The 16,876-nt window shown below is 46.7% G+C and overlaps 6 protein-coding genes across 11 annotated transcripts; 4 read left to right on the top strand and 2 right to left on the bottom strand.

Moving 5' to 3' along the window:
• The first annotated feature begins 32 nt into the window (after window positions 1-32).
• On the top strand, window positions 33-1,604 carry LOC6498249 (acyl-coenzyme A thioesterase 9, mitochondrial). 2 transcript variants are annotated; one of them, XM_001962364.4, is made up of 3 exons: window positions 33-192; window positions 249-491; window positions 548-1,604. In XM_001962364.4, the coding sequence occupies exons 1-3, from the start codon at window positions 33-35 to the stop codon at window positions 1,537-1,539; spliced, it is 1,395 nt and encodes a 464-aa protein (XP_001962400.2). In that variant the 3' UTR covers window positions 1,540-1,604. The 2 variants fall into 2 exon arrangements, with proteins under 2 accessions (XP_001962400.2, XP_032307368.1); XM_032451477.2 differs by having other exon boundaries at window positions 55-192; window positions 244-491.
• Window positions 1,605-1,607: 3 nt separating this feature from the next.
• Window positions 1,608-5,084, bottom strand: LOC6497278 (ubiquitin conjugation factor E4 A). Its single transcript, XM_001962365.4, has 3 exons — window positions 4,187-5,084; window positions 3,741-4,123; window positions 1,608-3,688 (listed from the first exon to the last, which is right to left on the bottom strand). Exons 1-3 carry the CDS (start codon window positions 4,911-4,913, stop codon window positions 1,817-1,819), a joined length of 2,982 nt encoding a protein of 993 aa, XP_001962401.1. The 5' UTR covers window positions 4,914-5,084; the 3' UTR covers window positions 1,608-1,816.
• Window positions 5,085-6,804: 1,720 nt separating this feature from the next.
• On the top strand, window positions 6,805-8,359 carry LOC6498250 (retinol-binding protein pinta). 5 transcript variants are annotated; one of them, XM_032451577.2, is made up of 5 exons: window positions 6,821-6,965; window positions 7,029-7,375; window positions 7,431-7,803; window positions 7,863-8,128; window positions 8,204-8,359. In XM_032451577.2, exons 2-4 carry the CDS (start codon window positions 7,071-7,073, stop codon window positions 8,124-8,126), a joined length of 942 nt encoding a protein of 313 aa, XP_032307468.1. In that variant the 5' UTR covers window positions 6,821-6,965; window positions 7,029-7,070; the 3' UTR covers window positions 8,127-8,128; window positions 8,204-8,359. The 5 variants fall into 5 exon arrangements, with proteins under 5 accessions (XP_044572319.1, XP_032307468.1, XP_014762037.1 ...); XM_044716384.1 differs by having other exon boundaries at window positions 6,805-6,921; window positions 7,863-8,359; XM_014906551.3 differs by having other exon boundaries at window positions 7,863-8,359.
• Window positions 8,360-8,502: 143 nt separating this feature from the next.
• Window positions 8,503-9,789, top strand: LOC6498251. The gene has a single exon (XM_001962367.4). It carries the CDS (start codon window positions 8,503-8,505, stop codon window positions 9,754-9,756), a length of 1,254 nt encoding a protein of 417 aa, XP_001962403.1. The 3' UTR covers window positions 9,757-9,789.
• A 110-nt stretch (window positions 9,790-9,899) lies between these two features.
• Window positions 9,900-11,506, top strand: LOC6498252. Its single transcript, XM_001962368.3, has 3 exons — window positions 9,900-10,078; window positions 10,144-11,215; window positions 11,278-11,506. The coding sequence occupies exons 1-3, from the start codon at window positions 10,041-10,043 to the stop codon at window positions 11,398-11,400; spliced, it is 1,233 nt and encodes a 410-aa protein (XP_001962404.1). The 5' UTR covers window positions 9,900-10,040; the 3' UTR covers window positions 11,401-11,506.
• Window positions 11,507-11,624: 118 nt separating this feature from the next.
• On the bottom strand, window positions 11,625-16,762 carry LOC6497277 (transport and Golgi organization protein 1). The gene is made up of 7 exons (XM_001962369.4): window positions 16,476-16,762; window positions 14,293-16,371; window positions 13,788-14,218; window positions 13,603-13,735; window positions 12,916-13,540; window positions 12,754-12,855; window positions 11,625-12,700 (listed from the first exon to the last, which is right to left on the bottom strand). Exons 1-7 carry the CDS (start codon window positions 16,627-16,629, stop codon window positions 11,986-11,988), a joined length of 4,239 nt encoding a protein of 1,412 aa, XP_001962405.1. The 5' UTR covers window positions 16,630-16,762; the 3' UTR covers window positions 11,625-11,985.
• Window positions 16,763-16,876: the final 114 nt, after the last annotated feature.

The raw sequence follows: 16,876 nt of genomic DNA, 5'->3' as shown, positions 1-16,876 counted from the left end.
TGTTTTCGAACATTTGACACATTTTTAAGTTTATGAAATATGAAATTGCTTTCCAAAAAAACATCAAAATTTTCCAAATGAGTGTCAGGAGCGCTAGATCCCTCCGGCGATTCTGTTCGCAGCTGGGTGCCCTACGCTGGAACAGTATGCAGACCCTAAAATATGACCACAGCTCGGGGACCTTGGAGGAAGGTAACTTGTGACCAATTTTCCATTGCCAATCACACTAATCCCATGTCTAAGAACAGTGAAGAAGATAATACGGGAGCAAGTTGGAGTTGAGCCGGGCTACTACACCATTCCAAAGAGTAGAGAGGGTTTGCTGCAATACCATCCCAAACCGGAAGAATTGCCGGAACGCTCCATGAAGGATTCTTTCACGTCAGCAACTCTACTCTTAGGATCCGATCCACTGGTTCGCGAACGCTTTGTCCAGGTTACGGGATATGTGAGGATTGGCAGGATTATGGAGGAACTGGATATATTTGCTGGTAAAAAGTGGCCTTAGTCTCTATTTTTATTTTTAACCTGTTTTTAACCTTGTTAGTGTGGATCTGTCATCGTCATGTTCTCTTGCCCAATTTGCCAAAGGGTATTCCTCTGCCGTATACGTTCGTGACCCTTTTGGTGGATCAGGCCAAGTTCCTACCGGATAAATTCGACACGGATACGGATGTGGAGATGTCTGGTTATGTGTCGTATACTGGTCACAGCTCAATGGAGGTTACTATGTATGTGCGGCAATGTGGGAAGCTTCTGTCGACGGCTATTTTCCTCATAGTGGCCCGCAACGCCGTCAATAGTGGTCCGGCTCCAGTTAATAAGCTGGTCCCTGGTAACGAGAAGGAGAAGGAAATCTACAAGGAGGCCCTAAAACGGCACAAAAAGCGTCAAAAGAAGCGGGATAAACCAGAATCGAAGGTGCCCCCCACGAAAGAGGAGGTGAAAATCCTCTTTGATATTTTCCAGCGCACGAGGAGCAGCCAGGGAGACATGGAGGAGTCGTGTCTCCCGAAGAACACCCGCTGGATGTCTGATACGCGGCGTGATTGCACTATTCATCCATTTCCCGAGAACCGAAACAACTCGAACACCATCTTTGGCGGCTTCACCATTCGCCGGGCCCTGGAGACTAGTTTCATTGCGACCAGTCTCTACTGCGGCGCACCCGCTATGGTTAGCTTCTTGTCGGACATCACGTTCGAACGCCCGATACCCGTCCACAGTTTCATGACAATGTCCGCTTATGTCGTCTATACCCACGAGAACTATCTCCAGACAATGGTCATGGTGAGTGCCATCGATGCCGGGAGCCACCAGAGGATCCACTGCAACGCCTTGCACGTCACCTATATTTTTGACAAAAAACTTGATGAGGTGATGCCTAAGACCTACCACGAGGGCTTGTGGCACCTGAGAGGACGTCGTCAATTTCAGCGCTTCATCAAATCAGCGAAACTGGAGGATTATGACGGCGGGTCTCCCTCCTCCAAAGACAATCCTGACACGGAAACGTCCGAGTGTGATGAAAAAAAATAAAATTTATAAACTTGTAATAAATATAAAGTGGACAGTCTCAAAATCAATTGCCGTATAATCAGAAATTGTTCGTTTTTTAAATACTACCACTTAGATTATGGAAACTTTTATTCGACCGAAAGAAAAAGACAATTAGGAATAAATTGTAACACCACTAACTGTACACTTATGGAACATACACGAAACAATGTATGATTGGAATTCTTATCGAGAATAATATTGACTATAGCCTGATCCGTTATCCCATGGAGCCACCTCTTTGGTTCGACAATTAAGCTCAACTCTTTGAGCTGGCTGCACTTCGCTTGCCCTCGATCCACTCTTCAATCTCCCGTTTGAGGGCCTCATTGGACTTGACCTTGTCCATGGTTAGGGGCTCGCGATTGAAGGGATCTGTTTGGTCGCTCAGCAGATGCCGGGCAATAGTGGAACGGTCTACGGTGACCTTCGAGCTGGGTAGCACCACGGGGTCGGTCATCAGTGTGGAAATGATTGGGTCTAAATACTCCTCGGGCGCGTCGGCCAGCAGCTCCTGCTCCTCCTTATACTGCGCGCCCATTCGTTTCACTTTGGCAGCGAACTCGGACATGTCGCCTATCAACTGCCCGCCCCCGATACGAATCAGTATGTTTTCGGCATAACCAAAAAGCTGGTCGCTGTAGGATCGTCCATCCTGAGAGACGGCAAGGCAGAAGCTGTCGTCCTTGCTCAGGTTGATGTAGATATGGGAGATCTCCAGCACAGTTTGGGCCGGATCGAATTCAAACTCCTTCTTGTCCTTGACGTTGAAGCGCTCTCTTCTGGGTCCAACTAGATGCAACAGGAAGTAGTTCAACATGGCAGCGATGCGGTCCACCATGCTGTTGTGACAGAAAATGCTCTTTATCTCTGTCGTTAGAAGCTTCAGGGTATTGATTGTGTCCCTTCCGAGGATGTTGTCGAAGCGCGCCAGCATGCCCAAGTGATGCAAGTTGGTCACCTGTTGTTGGCGCTCGTTTTGCGACAAGCTGTTCCATTCCCCGTTGTCCTGGGCTTGCTGAAGCTGCTTGATCTGCTCTAGATTAGACAGAGACTCGTCTAACACAAATATGGCATCGTTGATGAGCAGATTTATGAATCGCAGAAAGATTGGCGGCTCGATGGCTTCAATATTTTGTTCCGCCTCAACTGCCAGGTCCCGGAAGCACTGCACGTGCTCTTTTTTTGTCCAAAGGAACTCCATGATGGCATACATTGGACGGCGGTAGTTGAATTTCTGTTCGAATTGCACTGATTGTCCGGTCATCTCGATGCTAACGAAAACATTGAGCAAACTGCGAACCACTTTCAACCGGTCAGGATGAGTGTCGAAGACTTGGGTAATAAATCTTTGCCGAACACTTCCCATAACCGGCGTCGGTAGCAGAAACTCAAGGGCCTCGGCGAGCTTGGCTCGCAAATGGGGATTCTTCACCAGGCTGGAGCTTCCCATAAACAACAGTGTCATCTTAAAGATCGCGTCGTGCGACGAGGCGTATATGTTGAGGTACTGGTCAGCATTCAGGCGGCGGCAGAAGTTCAAGTAAGCTGCAATATTGTCAATGATGATTTCCGGTATGGACTGGAGGTAGGGAGCCACGAAAGGTGGCGTGTCTGACAGCAGCTCCAAGTTCCGCATCACCTGTGGGGAGAAATCCTTCTTATCCAGACACTTCTCGTAGTCCTCCCGCGGAAGCATCGCCACTTCCGTCAACCAGATGGCAGAGGCTTCGAAAAACTTGACTATGGCGGTGTCGTTCGTGGGTTCGGACAGCGTGTTCTTAATACTCAGCACCTGTTGCATTTGGTCCATCATCATTCGCATCAGGTTCTTGGTTAGTTCGTTGTTGGGATCGCTGTTCACCACCTCCCCGTAGGCCGTCTGGGTGTTCTGGAGTTCACGCATCACTCGATTCATGCGTTCGATGCACGGCCGGTTGGCCAGTTGGAAACACTTGTGGGTCATGTAGAAGATTTCTGTAATGAAATTGTACTTCTCGGCTGTTAAGCGCTCCGTTCCTTCTTCAGCGGGTAACAGGCAGGTTTCCTCGTAGGCCTTCAACATGCTAACATCCTTCGCCGAGCGATCCTTGTCGGCCACTGCACAGTACGTAGGATCAACCAGAAGAACCTATAAAAAGGAGTGTAATTTAGATCGAATTGGAATAGAGTTGGAAACTCACCTTAAACGTTGGTTCACAGAGAGGAGCACAGAGACGAGTGAGGACGGAACACAGATTATTCATAAACGCGTCACTGGCCGAGCTATGGACCGTCTGATCCAGGTTCACGTTAATGCTACTCCACAGATGACCACGGGATATATTCGCGTCCAGGCAATTGGCCAGCCACTGTATCATCTTCTTTTTGGTTTCAGGACACAGGACCAAAAGCTGCTTAACGATCATAAATATGGATTTCTGGTGATGCGATAGCAGAGTCCAGAGTGCCGGATCGGTATGGTTTAGCGACAGATCCTTGAAGAACTCGAACTTTCCATTTTGGGTTTTCGGCAGTATCGAGATGCACAATAGACTGCCCAGCAGCGTATCCATATAGTCGCCACCTGAAACAAATCAAGCAATGAATTACAAATGGATTTAAAATATCTACTGATGAAAATTCAAACCTTTCGCCTTGGGATTGGGTGTGGTGTAGTCGATCAGCAACTCTCCCAGGACGGCAGCTCGCTTGTCTCGCACAAAGAAGCCCAAGATCCAAAATATGTTCTTCGGGATCGTGATCAAATTCTCCTTCACGATTTGTTTATGCAGCTCGGTGAGCATCGGATAGAATATGGCCTTCAAGGCGCCTAGCGCCTCAATGCTTTCGTCCTCCTCCATCACCTTGCAAGTGACACGAACCAGAAACTCTTGGGTGGTGTTGTCGTGCTCATCAGCCTTCTCAAACAGCTCCATCCATTGAGTTGCAAAGTTTTGGGGGGCAAACAGGTCCGGCTGACGCATGCAGGTGCTGGCGTTGTTCAGGATCAAAGCCAATAGCTTGGAGCAATCTGCTTTCTTCTCCGCCTGGATGCTCTCGGCTCTTGAAAAGGCACCATGCAAGTAGTATATGGCCCGCGACTCCAAAGCATCCGGACTGGCGTTCCCGGAAATCTGGGTGGTATCGGTCAGCATCAGGCGTTCGAAGAGGGCGTGGGCCACAAGGTCCTCGGATAGATTTTCGTCATTGGTGTCAACCACCACATCAGCAAGAGAGAGCAGACCTTTGCTGGCCGCCCTCGCCTTGTCCAGTGTAAACAGGAGCACCTCCTCGACCAGTTTGTGGGCCACGCAATCGGACTTTGTGGCCTCCTGGAGAAGGGCCGCAAATGGGTTCTCCCCGACGCTCGTCATCCTCTCTGAGTTCTCGTTTGATGGTGCGTGGACGTAGTCCGTTAGCTTATCACATATATCGCAGCGGCTTAAAAAATATATATAAATATTATCAGAGCTGAATAAATTTTTTCCTGACCCGAAAACTTGAGACCCAGATGTTTGGGCTGCCGGACATCCAAAAAAATGTTGCTATGTTAACTTGTGACAGCTGTTAACCGTCGGGTGTGGCAGTACCATTCATTGTTCGAAGATACAGTATCTTGCAGATAGATTTCAATTTCTGCTGTTTTTAAATTATTGAAAAAAGGCTGCATTTCAAAAATAGTTATTTTAAATCTTTATAAAATATATTTGAATGAATATAGTCAGAATTAGATGGAAATATGCAGCCACCGATCATTTTAACTTTCCCTGCATTGTCGAAAAAATACAATTGTTCGTAGATTTGGTTTGAGGTATTCCGCTCAGGAATCGAATGGAAATTGGCAAATATATAGCCATCCCAGGGGGCCATATTGGGCATCCTTGCATTCTTCATCATTTCGAAGGGGATCCCCCAGAAATTTTGATAAAAAATCTGAAAAATATTTTTTTTCTAGATTTTGATGCAGAATGATGGAGAATCGATCCACAAATCGTTTAAGGTATTCCGCTCAGGAATCGGATGGAAATTGGTAAAGATATAGCCATCCCTGGGGGCCATATTGGGCATCCTTGCATTCTTTATCATTTTGAAGGGGATCCCCCAGAAATTTTGATAAAAAATCTGAAAAATATTTTGTTTCTAGATTTTGATGTAGAATTATGGAGAATCGATCCACAAATCGTTTAAGGTATTCCGCTCAGGAATCGGATGGAAATTGGCAAAGATATAGCAATCCCTGGGGGCCATATTGGGCATCCTTGCATTCTTCATCATTTCGAAGGGGATCCCCCAGAAAATTTGATAAAAAATCTGAAAAATATTTTGTTTCTAGATTTTGATGCAGAATTATGGAGAATCGATCCACAAATCGTTTAAGGTATTCCGCTCAGGAATCGGATGGAAATTGGTAAAGATATAGCCATCCTTTGGGGCCATATTGGGCATCCTTGCATTCTTCATCATTTCGAAGGGGATCCCCCAGAAAATTTGAAGAAAAATCTGAAAAATATTTTGTTTCTAGATTTTGATGCAGAATTATGGAGAATCGATCCACAAATCGTTTAAGGTATTCCGCTCAGGAATCGGATGGAAATTGGCAAAGATATAGTCATCCCTGGGGGCCATATTGGGCATCCTTGCGTTCTTCATCATTTCGAAGGGGATCCCCCAGAAAATTTGAAGAAAAATCTGAAAAATATTTTGTTTCTAGATTTTGATGCAGAATTATGGAGAATCGATCCACAAATCGTTTAAGGTATTCCGCTCAGGAATCGGATGGAAATTGGCAAAGATATAGCCATCGCTGGGGTCATATCGTGGCTCCATGAATTTTTGAAGGGGATACAATTTAACAAATATCTAAAAAAATATTTAGAATGATCAAGAGTACGTATGTATACTCCATTGATCGGATAGGTCTCCTTCAGTGTGAATTTGTGTATTGGCTTTGAACTTGTGGAAATAGCTGCCATAAAGTAGCGTTATCAGGGAGAATTTCGTGAAATACTCGATTAAATGCACTCGATTAACCTTCTTAATCAATAGGATTACGCAGCTCATATCTGGGCCAGCAAAACCGCAGCCGCATGCACTCGAAAAATAAATCCAAAGCCAATTAAGACAATCTATCCAAAGCGACCCATAACGAATTGAATTGAAACATGAATACTGGAAGCGCCGGCCGCTGACGTAGCCTGGCACCACCCACCGGCTCATAAGCCCCCAACCTGCCGCCCTCGAGCCAACGACGGAGTGTCTTCGTGTACTGTTAAGTCGGATTTTGATCAGGGAAGGAAAAGCAATCGAATCGGAGTTCGTTGCTTTCACATGCTACTCGTATAATCGCATATCACTTGGCAGTCGACGAGGAAATTTCAAACGGTAAACATATAGGCACGCAGTTCGATTTCTCATTAGCGTAGTAGGTGGGGAAAAGCACAAACCGCAGCTGGAGCGTACGATTGGATATTGATTAACGATTTTTTCAGTTGTTTAAATAAAAGAAATAACAGATTGTCGTACGGAAAGCCATGAGCTTGGTGCGCCCTCTGAACCCTGTTCTGCAGGCCATTGCCTGCCAGGAGCTTAATGAAGTCCCCCATCGGGTACCTCAGGACATTGAAGCTCTACGAGAATGGGTACTCAAGCAGCCACATTTACGGGCCTGTACCGAAGACCAGTTCCTACTCGCCTTCCTGCGCGGCACTAAATTCAGTTTGGAGCGGGCCAAGGAGAAGTTCGATCGATTCTACACCCTACAGTCTTCCATTCCCGAAGTCTTTAACGAACGTCGATTGGCCACCGACCCTCAAGTTTTGGATATCATAAGAATGGGGTAAGTTAAGGAGGTTTAAGACGACTTAAAGACTATAATATTATATGTATTTCAGAGTTATTTTAAGACTTCCGATAGACCCCAACGACTCGGGTCCATGTGTGACCATCATTAGAGCCGGATCTTACGATACGAGTAAATACAAATTCCAGGACATTATTCGAGTGGGTTCCATGTTCGGAGAGATCATGATGTTCGAGGACGAGAACGCAACAGTCAGCGGCTATGTGGAGATAATGGACATGGCTGGAGTGACTGGAGCGCATCTCTTTGCCCTCCAGCCGCAGTTACTGAGCAAGTTCTCAACGTATGCGGACGAAGCGATGCCGACGCGTCAGAAAGGCATACACTTTATAAACGTCCCAGCGGCCTTTGAAACGGGATTTAATTCTCTGAAATCCTTTTTTCCCGCCAAAATCAAGAGCAGGGTAGGTCGTCCTTCGAATCGTGTTCCCCAATTCCACATTGAACTATTGTTTTGCTTTAGATCTCTGTCAGTTCTGATCCGGAGGCCATAACCCAGTTGGTGCGCCGTGATTGTTTGCCAAAGGAATACGGCGGATCTGCCGGAACCATGCAGGATATCAGCGAAACGATGGAAGCCAAACTATCCAGTTACGCGCCATATTTCCAGGACTCCCAAAACTTTGGCGCGAATGAGAAGTTGCGAGACATCGGAAACCGGGTGCATCAAGATCATCGATCTTCATTTGGGGCTGTGGGCTCCTTTCGTAAACTAGAAATAGACTAAAGGTATTTAGATTTCAAGTCAATATAGATTACAAACGTTATTTACCAACAAACTGTTTAATCTAATCGATGACCAAGCTTCAGGAAGTTCGCAATGGCATTTAAATTGACCGTGAAGGGATTAGCCTTTAAGGTTGCTGGGCGAATATGTGAATATGTGAATGTTTGTAAAAAGTTAGTTCTATTAGTTACAACTGTTTAATAAATATAACTATGTATATGTCAGAGAACCAACTTGATTTGCCCTTTGGAAAAATATATATTTGTCCGTCAGAAGGCCTTAAAATTAAAACATTTTAAAATTGTCTAAGTGAGCTGTTCTCATTGCTTGAACTTCTAAACTTTACACAAAAGATTTAAATCTTATCGTCTGAGAAATGAACCAGGTATGGGTGTTTTTCAAGCTAATTGAGGTCGTCCTGGGCGCACTTTGCATGTCTATCCACATGCGTGGTGCGATTCTGTGGCCCCAGTATGTGTCTCATGTGATCATTTACTGCGCCACTTTTATTTCCTTCACGGCCCTAGCCGCCTTGGGGGCCTTTCGTTTGTTAATCACACAGAAATGTGTACTGTCCTCCCAACTGCTCTTGACTCTGGGTGCCGTGATTGCACATTACTTCTGCGGTCTATTCGTGATGCGGGACATAGCAAATATCAACCTTCTCAGTGCTGCCAACAACTCCAACGAATATCTGGAGCATCCTGCCTTTTCAATATGCAAACAGCAAAGTATTGCATCCTTGATCACGGGCACCATGTACCTAATGCACATGTTTCACGTCCTGGATCTGCTGATGCGCATGGAGCCCGGGGACTGGCGGCGACAAGCAACCTTCACCTTAATCCAAACGTTCACCCTGGACGAGCTGGCGGGTCGCACCACCGGTCTGTTTGTTCTTTCAAAGCCGGTGGACGATTTCCTGTGTAACAAATGTAATTTCTACGACACGCTGGCCCACTCGCAGCCCATGCACTTCCGGGACAGCGCCGAGGCGAAAGCTAAGTTCATAGTCCGCATGTTGTCCCTCTTTGGAGTGGCGAGAAGCAAATTGTGCCATAAAGATGTCGTCGATAGCGATGAAAGCTATATGTCGACGCCCACAATAACCAGCTCTGACTCCTCCGATGTTTCTTCTACCCCCGACAATTGGTCCTTCGAGGACGAAGCTTTCCGAAACTCATTCGACTGGCGGGGGATTAGCGACTCCTCCAGCCTGTGGGCCCAGATCGAAGACCGAAGCAGCCAGGGTAATGCTACTACAAGCGATCATAGCCGCAGCACAGATGAAAAGAATAAAGTCGCTTGGGAAGACGATGAGCTAAAAAAATCCGAGATCTTGCTAGTTACCCAAGGAGCTACCAGACGGAGTATCTGGGATGAAGAGAATAATGATGAAAAATCGAATATCTGGACTGTTAAGAGGAATTCGACTAATCCTCACTTAAGGCCCAATAGCGAGTCGAATGATGAAAGCGATGAAGAATACCATGAGATGGATGGCGACCGATTCGGAAATACCAAAGGCCATTCGGAACCCGAGACTGCAGCTCCTTTCAATCCTCTCCGATTCGATAAAGATTCTCAGACTACATCGATTAATGAACCAAAAAAGATCGCAAAGAAATAAACTATTAATGATTCGAATGTTTTAAATTTTAAACAAATTCCTGTTATTTTTAAAACATAGCAGTCTTTAGGGGTTTCCCCGAAAACGATAGTCGACGGCGAGAACCGATAAAGTCGAATAACGATAGTCGTAGATGATAGTCTATCGATAGGTCATTGCCAAAAAAATAAAAACAAATGGAGCTTTTTGGTGTTTTCATCACCTGGATCAAGCGTTGAAATTTTAATCAAAATCGCCCAAATTCGAGCTCTTTCCTTGATGCCGGTTAGTCAGATTTGTGCAGCATGACGAGTATCACTAGTCTCAACGAAGACTGTTTGCTGTAAGTATTTTATATTTATTTATTTTATTTTTATTTTGTTTTGATTAATTTTACTTTTGAATTAGTCGAATTATAGAGTTTTTGGATCTTGACGAACAACTGCAGTTATGGCAGGCTACAGAGGCCACGTCCCGCCTCAATACTGTGATTTCCTATGCCTGGCAGCGTCAGAATAAGCATTCAATATCCCGGGAGAACTTCGAAGGTAGACCCGAACTACTTGAGGACTTCCTGAATACCATAAGGGTTACGATGACGGAACTAACTATGAGATACCTTCCGATGGAACAACTTGAACTGTGGCGGAAACACCAATTTCCCAATATTCGGGAGCTGTACTACATGGGGGATGAAAACGGCGACGTGGACGGTGACTCTGACATCGAAATTTTGGTCAACTGCTTCCCCCAGCTGGAATCCATTGGCCTGAGCGGGAATACAACTGGGAAGTACATCGACCAGTGGCGACATCTGCGGCGACTGGATCTGCAACTGTGCTGGTACTTGAGCACTCAGTGCTTCGAGGATATCTGCAAAAGTCTTCCGCTGCAGAGCCTGAACATCCAGTGGCGGCGGGCTGAGGAGGACGCCTATGCACGAGCCGTCTCTACTTTACTCCACCTGGAGGAACTTGAATTGGACATTGTCCATTTGGCACCGGAAAATGTCCGCCAGATCTTAAGTCTGCCGAAGTTACGGAAACTTCGCGTTCACAATTTCGATCAGTTGGACGACCTTCTGTTGGAAATTGGTCGCCTGCGGGGAAAGGATGTGGTGTCGGCCACTTGCAACGATAACATATGGATGCGGACTCCTGGCGTACTGTCCAAACTGAATAACGTCCGTTCCCTGACGCTCATCGACGACGAGGGCTGTTGTGCCATTGACTTTAGCGTCATAATCAATTGTTTCCCCCGCTTGGAGCAACTGCATCTGGAGAACTCTCGAATCTGGCCAAATGCAGATGGTATATGGGACGTTGTGGCTGCTTGTCCCCACCTAACAAATTTTACAATTTCCAATATGGTTCTATATGAGGAGTTCTTTGCATTCAGTGGGTCTATAATGAAACGTATTTTGGATCGCCGCCAGGAGACCCTGGTATTGCATTTCAATAAAAACGAAATGGAGTCATTGGTGAGTTGCTAGGTTCTTCCCAAATTTCCATTTTTATAAAATTACTTATATATTTCTTTCAGATTCGTGAGCGCTTTGTGCATCCGAAATTGAAACTTTCCTTCGAGGAGACAAGTGATGTGCCCGAGGTACCTGAAGAGTGTATGGAATTGGAATTGCTACCCATTCAACGTGATATAGAATAAGGCTCTCTGTTTATTTCCATTGACCCCCCATATTTTATGTAGTTGTTACATAATTAAAATTGTATTTTCTCCTTATAATGTCCGCCAAATAAAGAGGCTGATATTACGCACTTATCTTATCATTTAAGTTCCAAATACCATTCCACCAAATAAACGAAAACGGAATTGCACAAGAAATTCAATCATCTTCCCAAACAATAATTAAATTATAATAACATATTCGATCAGGAATTGAAGCCTTAATTTTTTAATGGAACGTAAAAACAAACAAATTTTCCGATAACATAAGTACTCGAGAGCATGTACAATAATGACTTGAAATGAAAACAATGCGCTTGATTTTTTGCCACAAGGTTTAATTTCTGTTATTTTCGTGGACATCTCGTTCACCATTGAGTCTGACAAGATTTCTTAGTTGTGTGGATGCTGATGGAGTTTCCTGAAGTCCCTGTTGATGGGATGGGTTCGCTTTGAGAAGGCGCCCGCCGACCGTTCGATAATTATTGATTAATAAATATATTTGAACTAGTTTTGAGTCTAATATACTTGGTAGGACTTGGTTGGTTGTGTGGAAGAACACTTCTCTCACACCTCGCTGTATGGCCGCGATCTGGCGGTGCGGCCAGACGAGGCTGGCGGTGGACTTGGCGGCGGACTAAAGTCCGTCTCCGTGTCGTTGTAGTTGTAACGACTATCCGACGGCGACAGCGAGCGATATGTGCGGGGCGAGTGGGTGTAGGAGTCGCGACGGTCACGACCCCAGCTGCCGCTGTGCCTGCGGCGACGATCCATTCCCCGGTCGTCCTCCTCGTAGTCGTCATCGTAGTCATCATAATCGCTGTAGTCAGAATCGCGGTCCCGATCCCGATGTCGAGGTGGTGGGGAGCGCATTCGCCCTAGGGGCGGTGGACGAGCTCCTCCTGCCGCTGCGGGGGGCAGGAATGGCGGCGGCAAGCCCATGAATGCCGGCAGGAATGGCAGTGGATTTGGCATGTTCAGCAGCGGCGATCCCGGCAGTGGCAGTGGGGATGGAGCCGTTTTCAGTTCTGCCCCTAGCATTGACGCCCCATTGGCTGAGATGGTATCCACGGAGGCCATATCCGCTGCGCCGCCTCCGGTGGCCATGGTAGTCAGCTTGCGCCGCAGCCCGGCGGCTTCAGCCAGTGCCTCTTCGCACCGGCGCTCCGACTGACGTGCCGCCAGCCAGGACTCATGGGCCCGATTTTCGAGCGTTCCCATCTGTGCTTTGTGCGAAGCTATCTGGGCCTCGATCTCTGCACGCAGCTCATCATTCTGAGATCTGCAAAGTCCACTCATCAGCTACAAAGTCTCAGAACAAAAATAATTACTTACTTCAGTGTTTGAATTTCATTCTTCATCAGGGTCTGCGTCTCCACCGTGCTGGCGTTCTCTCCTTGATGCTGCAACCACTTGGTCTCCTGAAGGCTTAGTTCCCTAAAATCGAAATGAAACCGTCGTTAGAAAATATTCAACATCCCATTCCCAAAAGCGTACTTCTTAAGCTCGTTCTCCTTCTCCCTAAAGTATCCGGAAAGGACCTCCAGTCGTGTCTGGGCCTCCAGCTTGTCACGCTCAGATTGGTTAAAGTCCTGCTTAAGCTGCTCGATGTCTGTGGAGGACTGTTGTAGCTGGCTTTCCAGCCGCTGTTTAAGGGAAACCTCCTGCTCCAGCTTCGACTGCAGATCGATAAACTTTTTGTGGGAAGCGTTTAGCTCACCACGTGTCTTGGCTGAGGTGATCAGATCCTGGACATTTAAGTTGCCATCCTTTTTAAGTGCCTTGAGGCAGTCCTCGAGCGCTTCGATCTTAGCATGACTGGTCTGCAGTTCACCATGCTCCCGCTCCCATTTGGAAGTCAGCTCGAGGATCTGGTTTTGTAGACGCTGCATTTCGAAGTTGCGGGTCTCCAGGGCCTTGGCTAGTTCCTGCTCCATCTCCGATTGGATTTCCTCGAGACGCGTCTGCAACTTGGACTTTTCCATCTCCAACTCGTAGTTATCATCCTGCAGGGTTTTGAGCTCGCTGGTAAGGCGCGCCTTGGCTTCCGTAAAGGAATATTGAAGTTCGCTATTTTCACGGCTCTTCTCCGCCAGACTTGTGTTGATTTCAAATATAATCTCTGTGGTGGGAAATGGCAAGGGTTAAGTGATATGTAGTCTCTTAAAAACTTGGTTTACTTACTCTCTTGCTCGTTCAACTGCCTCTGCAGCTCATCGACAGTACTCATGAAGGCCTCATCACCATTCTGACTGGCCAAGACCTCTGACAGCATTTTATTCAGCTCAAGACCAGCTTCGGCAGCATTATCAAGATCCTGGAATGGAAAGACTCTTATTGGGTGTCCACTTCTTCCAATTACAACATACCCTTTCCAGTGAGACGACCTGTTCCTGCAACTTTGCCTTCTCATAGAGTTCCGTCTCGAGCTGTTTTTTTAAATCGGCCACCATGTCATTGGAGCCAAAGGAGTTATCCTCGATGCTGGCCAGCTTGGTGCGCGTCGTCATTAGGTCGTGCTTGATGATGGAGTTCTCCTTGTGGGAAGCCAGCAAGCTGCGCTCCAGATGGTTCAGCTTCGAGAGCAGCTCTCCCTCCTGGCTACTGTTGCAGAAGCAGTAGTAGACGAAGATAAAGAAGAGCGAGGAGGCCGCCGCAATAATCACACACAACAGAAGCAGAGTGTGATCCACCAGGTTACCAGCTAAGACCTCCATGAAATTATCAATGGATATGCTTCTATGACAATCCTGTGGCTGGAACCGAGCACAGTAACCATCCTCATTATTTGGAATGGAGCCTGAAAAAAAAAACGTACGATTGAAAAAACGGGTATATTGATTCGGGGCACATTAATTCTGAAACAAACGTCACCTTGGGAAGGCTTTTGTAGGGATCCCCCGCCGCCCTGGCCAGGATAAAGAATCCTGTGCAGCTCGTCACTGCTATCCAAAGGAGCCTGTGGCTCTTTTCCAATAAAGTTATTAACAGTATCGACAATGGTGGCGAAGAGACCGAGGTTCAAACCGTCCTCCTTTATAGGCACCTCCGGCGAAGGACTTGAGGTTGCCGGCAGTGCCACAGGCTCGGCGCTTCCGACACCAGGACGTTCTGAGGAAGTGTCTGGCAATGGTGTGTGATCATCGTAGACTGCCTCATAGACCGAATCTGTGAATGGTGCAGGAGTGGTTTGTTCTTCACTGGAATGATGATGATAGGCACTTTCTGCGGCATGATGGTGCTGCGTTGTCTGTTCCGGCTGCTCTACAGGATTGTATTGCTGATGTTGCTTTTCTTCTTGCTGTTGCAGCTCTTGTTGCTGTTGCAGCTCTCGTTGCTTTTGAAGCTCCTGTTGCTGTTGCAGCTCTTGTTGTTTTTGAAGCTCCTGTTGCTGTTGGAGCTCCTGTTGCTGTTGCAGCTCCTGTTGTTTTTGCAACTCCTGTTGCTGTTGAAGCTCCTGTCTCTGTAGCTGTTCAAGCTGTTGCTGATCCTCTTGCTGCTTTTTCCATTCATCATGCACCTGCTTCTCTTGCTGTTGCTGCTCTTGCAGTTTCTTATAATAGTCATTTGGGTTATCAAAGTTACTTTTATCGAAAAGGTGAGGCAAAGCGCCCAACGGAGCTTCTCCAGTAGGAACTTCGGTAGAGGTAGCCAATGTTTCGGGTTTATCTTCGTTTTTCACCAAAGGTTGTGAGTCTTCATTGGAGTCTAGCTTTTCAGTTTCTGGTTCAGTTTGAACCTCCGCTGCAAGAGGAACTATTTTCTCAGCCTTTTCCACATCTGTCTCTGTTGCTTCAGTTGGTTTTGGCTCTTCACTGTTTACAGTTCCCGTGGACTGAGATTCGTGAACAATTTCTGGCACTTCAGTGGAGTGGTCAGTTTCCGTTGATGCCACATCTGGAGAACCTGTCTCTTCTTTTCTCTCAAAAATATTAGGCAGCTCTGGCTTCTCCTTTTCTTCGTTAGACTTCTCTTCAGCCTGCTCCTCCTGCAGCTTCTGTTCTGCATTCTCCAGGTTATCAGTTGCCTCTACCGCGTTGAGTTTCGGTTCCATCGGCTCGCTAACATTAATTGCTTTTTTATCGATCTGTTTCTCGTTTAACGATTCGTTATCTTTGCTATCTGCGTTTATAGTATCATCGTTCGATTCTTCGTCGTCGTCTGCCTCGTCCTCCTCGTAATCAAAATCGTCAATGTCTTCAAGTTCAGCGTTGATTGCAGCAGGCAGTTGTGATGACTCCTGGGTTCCGGTTGCAGGCAACTCATTCTCTTCTTTTGTCGCGGGAGCTTCAGTTGTCTCGGGGCTTTCTTTGGCATCAATCACCGCTTCCTGTGGCTCTTTCGTTTCAACTGCTGCTGAGGCCGATTCTAATTTCGGTGTTAGCTCAACGGGAGCGAGGATGCTCTCGGTTACAGCGGGAGTAACCTCCAACGGCAGCTCGGTGCCATCCACAAGTTGCACTTTGGCCTGGGTAGTTGCCGTTGGACTAGGGGTCTGCTCATTAGCGGAAGTGCCTTGATCCACCACAATCGATTCCACTTTTACATCCAGCGGTGACGTGGTAGTTGTGAGCAAGTCATCGACTACCTCAGAGGCGTTTAGAACGGGCTGCAGCGGATCCGCTTCTATACTGGGATTCTCCTCCGGCGCAGGAGCTCCAGGAACCACTACCGGTTCCGCTACTATACTCGGGCCTCCCTCCGGCACAGCACTTCCAGGACCCACTACCGGCAGCTCGTATAACAGATTCTTTTCAGGCACTATCACCTTTTTCTCCAAAATAAAATCCTTATTGGCATAGCCGCGACGTCCACCAATTTCCACACCCCATAGCTTCTTGTTGGATCCGGCGCTCTTGGACAAGACGCGAATGGGGGCGTTGATTTTGAACGGGATCAACCCTTCACCTCCGGACAAATAGCTGATTTTGGCAATGCCCGTTGAGATGATTTCTGCAGACCAACGAGTAACACAAAAGTCAATTAGTTATGCAATTAAAGTACAGCTTTAGCCATGATGAGTGTTTCCCAATAGCTACACACAGATTACAACTCACGTTCACATTTTGGGTCAGCGCACAGTCGCTTGTCTGAAAGTACTCCAGTCGCGGCCCACGTCGAAGAAGGAAGACAGCAGATGGCCAGGGCGCTAAGGAACAGCAAGTCACTCAGCAGAGGCTGCATTTTCGCTTTCTCGTTGGCTAGCCGCATTTTGCATCGTTTTAGGACTCGATTTCGCAGGTGAATTTATCTTATAGCGCTGCAGCTTTATTTTTTGTGTATAAAAATTTCGTTCACTTTCAGCTGAGTTGGCTTTTAGAGGTGGAGATACATCGATAAAAACATCGATGTTCCACAAATGTTTGAAAATATCGATTTTTTGTTGAAACTATCGATGTTTTTGCCAATTCGCTGAAGGCGACCGATAGAAAATAAAAAACAGGTCTCACAAGAATAA

This window comes from Drosophila ananassae, chromosome 3R (assembly GCF_017639315.1).
Source record: "Drosophila ananassae strain 14024-0371.13 chromosome 3R, ASM1763931v2, whole genome shotgun sequence".
Lineage (NCBI taxonomy): Eukaryota > Metazoa > Arthropoda > Insecta > Diptera > Drosophilidae > Drosophila > Drosophila ananassae.
This window is presented reverse-complemented; position numbering and strand designations above follow the sequence as displayed.